Source organism: Episyrphus balteatus, chromosome 1, assembly GCF_945859705.1.
Source record: "Episyrphus balteatus chromosome 1, idEpiBalt1.1, whole genome shotgun sequence".
Taxonomy (NCBI): domain Eukaryota; kingdom Metazoa; phylum Arthropoda; class Insecta; order Diptera; family Syrphidae; genus Episyrphus; species Episyrphus balteatus.
The window spans coordinates 39,359,570-39,367,556 of NC_079134.1; the positions used below are offsets into that span (position 1 = coordinate 39,359,570).

At 32.9% G+C, this 7,987-nt stretch overlaps 1 protein-coding gene across 1 annotated transcript; it reads left to right on the plus strand.

Moving 5' to 3' along the window:
* Positions 1-2,008: 2,008 nt before the first annotated feature.
* Positions 2,009-4,462, plus strand: LOC129912711 (methylcrotonoyl-CoA carboxylase subunit alpha, mitochondrial). The gene has a single exon (XM_055991085.1). The coding sequence runs from the start codon at positions 2,117-2,119 to the stop codon at positions 4,247-4,249; it is 2,133 nt and encodes a 710-aa protein (XP_055847060.1). The 5' UTR covers positions 2,009-2,116; the 3' UTR covers positions 4,250-4,462.
* Positions 4,463-7,987: the final 3,525 nt, after the last annotated feature.

Consider the following 7,987-nt stretch of genomic DNA (forward strand, 5'->3'; position numbering starts at 1 on the left):
GTGAAACGAATAAAAAGTTTTCACATTGCTTTCACTTTTTCGATTAATTTGGTCTAAAAAAGCAATTTTCGCTCTGTGAATGAAAAACATCCAATGATTTTGGTGTCGACATCAAACCACCTTACGATTTCTATTGCAATACACTCAATGTCGGTACAATTTCCCCAAAATGTGTTCGAACACGGAATTCGGAGCAGCTTAAATTCGAAAACGTAAGCAAATACAATTCGACGATTCCTTTTCACTTTTTCTTAACATTTTCAAGGAAAAAACAATAACAAACGAGTCGATTTTTTCGCGTTTTTTCCTTCAAAGTGAAATTTCAAAAGTACCTCATAGTGTGACATGGGAAAAACTACGAATAAATTTTATTGTTTTTTTATTTCGAATCATCCATCAACCATTTATGAGGAGCCCTGCAATACTACTTTGTTTATAATTTCTGCCATTGCTCTCTTAATTTTAAGCCTTTTTACTTGCGATAAAGGTACTACAGTGGAATCTCGCTAACTTGAACACATACGAAACCAGGCCTGTTCAAGTTATTGGATTGTTCAAGTTACTGGAACATATAAAAAAGTCTTCGTTTTGTATGAATTCAATTTGTTATTATAAATGAATTCATGTAAATGACACACAACACGATTACAAAAGTAGTATCCTATATTGAGGAAATTCAAACTTCTGTTGAAATACAATTTATTTGTTCAACTTAAAGAGCTTCGAATATTTAAAATATTCAACTTATAGAGTCAGCAATAAAAAAGTTCAGCAAAATAGGATGTTCAAGTTATTGGATTGTTCAAGTTATGGTATGTTCAAGTTAGCGAAAGTCCACTGTATTATTAAGTTATGCATTCGTACCGAAAGTCCATCTGTCAGTCTGTTAGTCTGTCTGTATAAGGAGCTACAGCCTAAACGGATGGACCGATTAATGTCAAACTTGGTATGTAGCGTTATTTGGCGACTCTCCAGAGGGGTTTTTGGAATTAATTTTTTTGGACCAAAAATAATAGTACTTGTCATATACCGATTTTAGTAAAATTAAAATATCTCGAAAAGTGCTCCAACGAATTTGTTTAAAAAATTCAAGTGTTAGTTTTAAGCTAAGTTCTATCTTTCAATGAAAAATTTTTTTTGAAAATCATAACGCCATACATGCCATAGAACCGTTTTTTTTTTCAAATCCAATTATCTCCGAAACTGCTTATTCGATTTCAACGAAACTTTTTGTGAAGAAGCATTTATGTAATTTAAATATAAACCAAAAATTAAATTTCCAAAAAAGTAATTTTTGGATTTTTAAAAAAAATTTGAAATTTTGTTTTAAGATGTTGATTACTGATTTCTACAAAATGGCATACCAATTTTATTTTAAAACTTTTTTTCCAAAAAATTATTTATAAGAAATTAGTTTTTTTAAAAAACGGCTCTAACGATTTTTAAAATTTTTCTAAAAATGCACCTTAATATATCAATCAAAACTGCATACTTGTTTTGGAGGGCAATTTGATTTCAGATTTTATTTTATTTTTACATTATTTTAACACAAGAGCAAGCAAGCGACCCAGTCGTGCATTTTATTTCTAGTCGTTTCATATTTTTATGAAACCAAGCCCCCTGAGTAGAAATCTCAAATATTAATTTTTTTCTCTGCACTCAGAGAAAAAATAGTTAAAATCGCGATAGTTATTTTAAATACCCACATAATTAAAAATGGTTATTTGTGACTTTTTTAAAAGTTAATAACCATTTTTAAACTATTTAAAATAGATATCCCGGTATTAACTAGGTATATCTTTTGTTTCTAACGGCCATATGTTATTCACTAGTTTAAAAACTACACTTTTTTGGATTCTGCTGATAGTAAACATATTCAAATTACAAATTTCTAACTGATATCTTTCTTTCCTTTCTAATGCAACTTCCAAAACACAGAGGTCACTACTAAAGACAAAGAGAAAAAAGTGACAGCTACCCCCAAGGTCACATACCCACTTGTTTTTGATAACAAAAAACATTAGTATGCATATAAAAAATTATCAATTCTTGTTATCAACACGTTAAAAAAATTAAACTTTAAATTCTAGTAAGAAAAAAACAAATTTTAATAAATATGTTCAAGCACCTCAAAACGGTCAACAACTTCCTCTCCCACCTTCACATATCAACTCGACCAGCCCACAAAAATGTCACCATTCAACCAATAAAAAAAATCCTCATCGCAAATCGAGGTGAAATTGCTTGCCGAGTGATAAGAACTGCCAAAAAACTTGGTATTCAATCAGTTGCAGTATATTCCGATGCCGATAAAAATTCAATGCACACTTTAATGGCTGATGAAGCATATCGTGTTGGTACAGCTTCTTCATCTGATTCATATTTAAAAAGTTCTGTAATTCTTGACATTGCCAAAAAAACTAATTGCCAAGGAATCCATCCAGGTTATGGATTTCTTTCAGAGAATTTTGAATTCTCTGAACAATGTCATAAAGAGGGGGTTATTTTTATTGGACCACCAGGTTCAGCTATTCGAGATATGGGAATCAAAAGTACCTCCAAGTCGATAATGGCTGCCGCTGGGGTACCCATTATAAATGGTTACCACGGCGAAGATCAAACCGACGACAAACTCATCGAAGAAGCCGATAAAATAGGGTTTCCTTTAATGATTAAAGCAATACGTGGGGGAGGTGGGAAAGGCATGAGAATTGCCGAAAGTAAAGAGAAGTTCTTGGAAGCTCTGAATTCCGCTAGAACTGAATCTGCCAAATCCTTTGGCGATAGTTCAGTGCTTCTGGAGAGATATGTCCGTTCACCTCGTCATGTTGAGGTACAAGTCTTTGCCGATCAATACGGCGATGCGGTGTATCTCTTCGAACGAGATTGTTCCGTTCAGAGGAGACACCAAAAGATAATTGAGGAAGCTCCAGCTCCAGGTTTGTCGGAAGAACTCCGAAGAAACCTAGGAGAAGCTGGAGTTAGAGCTGCAAAAGCTGTAGGTTATGTTGGAGCTGGAACTGTTGAGTTTATTCTTGACAAATTTGATCATTCGTTCCATTTTATGGAAATGAATACACGCTTGCAGGTTGAGCATCCTATCACTGAAATGATAACCAATACCGATTTGGTTGAATGGCAGATTCGTATTGCCTCTGGGGAACCACTTCCTCTGACCCAGGACCAAATCAAAAGGAAAGGTCATGCATTCGAAGCCCGAATCTATGCCGAGAATCCTAGAAATGGATTCCTTCCTGGAGCAGGAAAGCTCCGCCATTTGTCAACTCCCAAAGCTGATAAAAATGTTCGAATTGAAACTGGAGTTCGGCAGGGTGATGAGGTATCTGTTCACTATGATCCGATGATAGCTAAATTGGTTGTTTGGGGAGAAGATCGGACGAGTGCTTTGAATTTGCTCATTGGCAAGTTGGGAGAATATCAAATTGCTGGGCTAGATACAAATGTTAATTTTTTGATTGATTTGGCGTCGCATGGACATTTTAGAGCTGGAAATGTTCATACGGGATTTATTGATGAACATTTTAGTTCGTTGTTTCCGCCGATTAATGTCACTGAAGAGTTGGCAATGAAAGCAGCGGCAACTCTATTCCTTAATGAAGACAATGCAGTGAGGAAGAATTCCAACTTAAAAGCCCTTACAAAAGGTGATCCATTTTTAGATGCTCTGAGATATCGTGTCAATCATGATTTTGTCCGAGAGTACTTTTTAGAAATGGATGGAGAGATGTTTAAAGTCGAGCTGAAAAGTAGTTCGGATGATATTCAAATGAGAATGAATGGTGGAGCATGGAGGAATGTTAAAGTGCTCCTCGTCCATTGTGACAATAGATGTACTATTCAACTAGATATCGACGGAGATATATCATCATTCAGTTCGACACTTTATAATGGTAATTTGGATATATTTGCAGCTGATGGTCGATACTCATTCAATGTAAAACAACCTAAATTCCTAACATCGAATGAAGAAGCTTCTGGTGGTGGTAATGGTAATTTTGTTGCATCACCAATGCCAGGTGTGTTGGAGAGACTTTTAGTTGAACCTGATGATGAAGTTAAGAAAGGTGATAATTTGGCGGTTATAATTGCTATGAAAATGGAACATGTACTGAAGGCACCGAGAGATGGTGTGGTTAAGAGTGTTGGAGCAAAGCAGGGGGATAGTGTTGTTAAAGGGAAACCGATTATACAGTTGACAGTGGAGGAGGAGGAGGAGGAAGAGAAGTAATCTCAAAAAAGGAGGGATTAAGAGATTTATTATGATGACGAAAATGTCTTCCAGATATGCATTTATTTTTTTTTTTTACTATATACACTTTGTTATAATATATAAATTTTACATGGGTTGTCTAATTTTTTAAGAAATTTTATAATATTGCCTTGAGCTATAAAGCCTCACTTTTTTATAAATATACAATTTTACACATGGACGAAGAATAAATTGGATAGTGTTTTTTTTTTTTTTTGTTTGTTGGAATGATTTTTGTTTCCAGGAGCAAATTGGGTTGATACTGCACGGAAAGGAGTGCTCAAGGGGAACCTCGTTATATTCATTAATCAGCTTGAATTTATAAAAATTCATTATATGAACCAAGTCCAATTTTCATAAGATGCTAACGAAATGGATGTCCTAAAATAGTTTCAACTTTTTTTTTTTTTCCCGTGGGTGGGTGTTGAAATCTTCAAAAGATTTTATGAGGACTGGAAAACGCGTGCTCATAGATATGTGGGACTCTTAACCACTAAAACCACCTCCTCCTCCCGATTGCAACTAAGTTCAGATGGAACTTATCTAGCAATTTATCTTTCTCGAAGTAAAGTTACGTGTTGCAGGTAACTTTCCGGTGAAAGTTCCTACTGATGATATTTAAAAATAAATAAATAACATTTGTTTTAAATTAAATCATTTAAGTAATGGTTTAAATTTTGTTATCAAGATAAAAAAAAAATATTTTAAAAGAAGTTAAACAAATAAATCTCTAAAACATTTTAATTTATATTAATCAATGCCGATATTTTGAAATAAAGGAATTAAATTGAAAAATTTCACTGTACCAAATCGGAAGGTTTAGTCCTTCGCAAGCGTCGTACTAAGTTTGTCTCGTCGAGAATTTCTAGTATTGTTCTATTAGTATGTTCGACTAACCGTTTTCTATGCTTTTTGGCAAAAGTTTTTATTTTTTTTTATTTTCAAAAGTTTGTAATCTATTTAAATTTGTATCGCGCGTACAACCCCAGAGTTGAATACCATATGTCCAGACAGGCTTAAGTACTTGCTTGTAAACTAATAATTTTATTTCAATACTAAGTCTAGAATGTTGTCCGAGCAACCAGTACATTTCTCTTAATTTCATAGTTAATAAAATAGTTTCAACTAAACAAATATATCTTATGATGGATATGAGAAGGATATAAAGGTTAAACTGGTTTAACTTACAGTTCTGTCTTCTGTATCCACTAGAAATGTTGATTTGCAGAACACTTATTAAAATTTAATTTAATTATAAGAAGCGCTACAAGGGAACGAAAAAAATCTTCCTGAAGACATGAAACTTTTAGAGATTTTAAAGTCTTTTATGTGGACTTGTGTAATGTTTTTGGACCAAAAGTAAATGGTACATGCAGAATAGCGAAAACATATTTTTTCTTTGAAAACTTTTTGGAATTTTTATTAAAAAAATCTCTAAACCTATTTATTTCAAGACAAGATAAAAAAAAAATACGGGGTTTCAGCGTAATGTTGTTTTCCTTTATTCCACAGTGAGTACCCTTTTAGTTCTTATTTATTCCCGAGTATTTTCTTTTAAAGGGTACAAATTCTTTATTCAGGAGTTAGTTCAGCAATTCGGTACACATCAGTTTTTTAATCAGGGGTGGAATCGGCTAAGGTGATTTTTGATAGCTGACAGTCATTTTACAAAAAATTGATCTGCGTAAGGTGACTGTCAATCTTAATAGTCAAACTATATTAGCTTATCTCATACTTTTTGGAACGTGCTTAAAATTAGTGGGTTTTCAATATTTAAAATTTATTTTTTGTTTAAATTATTTGCAGTTTTAATTTCGTTCAAAAGTATTTGTAGAACCGTTTGACCGTAGATTAAATTTCATGTTGTCCTTTTACTAGAAGACGGACGATTTTTTAATCATCAAATTATAAATAGGTAGCTTAGAAGTTATGATAGAACAGATAAACATTAAAACATACCGGAATCCCGGTCAAACGCAATCATAATTTTTTTTATGTCAACCGTAGTCGGATAAAATAAGTGTTTGTACGTATAAAAAGTTACACTTCTTTATTATTTTATCATTTTTAATTGCCATTTACAATTTACGTAAACGTTTACAAAAAAAAAAAAATTAAACAATTAAAAAGCCTAAAATGGGAAAATTCCAAAAAAGTGACTTTCCTCCAAAAAAAAGTTATTTTGGTTAAACCTAGGTAACGTGGAAACGACAATAAGGCTGAATGATACGGAAATAAAATCTTGTTAACCTATATTTTTTTTGAAAAAGTGTGCTAATATTGGAAGATTTCCTAATAGAGCAAGATCCCAGGGCCGCCAGACATTACTTATTTTCTCAAGAAAAAAATGTATGGAATTACGTAGTGCTAGGACATACTATTAGTGAATGGATACTGGCTATCTTGTGCCGACGGCCATTTTACCACTAACAGGTGCTAAAGGTACGAAAAATACGTAGTTAGATTTCTTATTTTCTCAAGGCTGATTTTTATATATGATACTCAGGGAACTAATACATTAATTTTTGTAAGCTGCCAGACCCGTCGGATGGGCCTAACACCTTGCCAGACACGCATAATAGGAATCAGGAAAGTTAGATTTTATTATATGGGGGTCTGGGAAAAAACTTATAAAATATTTTGACTTCAGGACTCGAAAGAGTATCAAGACACGCGTCGAAAACCACATTTTGCACAATCGCATCCAGAGTCATTTGGCCGCCATTTTGTTTTTTTAATAAAAATTGCAATTTTTCACATAACTCACGTATTTTTGAATCTACAGAAAAAAAATGTATTGCAAACTTGAAGATAATTTAATTTACTACAATATATGTTAAATTACTTTTTTCGATTATACCTTCGGTTTAAGAGTTAGGGTGGTTTTTTTTTGAAACCATATTTTCGTCATATCTCATTTATTTGAGCTTTTTTGAAAATTAACTTGAAGTAAAAGTTGTAGATCTTTTTATTACCTTCAATTATTACATTAACGGTTTTTCGATTTGACAGTCCGTTTTTGATCTGCAGGAAAAAAACTTCAAAAAGGTTCCAATTTTTTAATATAGGAAAAATGTTCTAGTACAGGGTAATTTGCATTAGATATAACAACAACCTAGGCGTGTAGGTTGCACTCAGACAAGAAAAAATCGTATAACTAACACTGCCAGACCCATTCCGACAGCCATTTTTTTTGCCAGACACCTTAAAGCTTTAAAAAAAAAAATTTTTTACTTTACTTATTTTCTCAAGCTTCATTTTTATACATGATACCCATGGAACTAATTCGTTATGAGTTTAAAGGTAGGTATATATTTTTAATAATGTAGTAATTATTGGTATTATTAAGCGTAAACATTTTACTTCAATACTACGGAAGACCCATTAGATTTTATTGATAACAAATCTAGCGAGCATTTGTGCGTGTCTGGTAAGGTGTCAGGCCTATCCGATGGTCTGGCAGCTAACAAAATAATTTTATTGAATTAGTTCCCTGAGTATCATGTATAAAAATGAAGCTTGAGAAAATAAGTAAAGTTAAACTATTTTTTTCAAAGCTTTAAGGTGTCTGGCAAAAAAAATGGCTGTCGGAATGGGTCTGGCAGTGTTAGTTATACGATTTTTTCTTGTCTGAGTGCAACCTACACGCCTAGGTTGTTGTTATATCTAATGCAAATTACCCTGTACTAGAACATTTTTCCTATATTAAAAAATTGG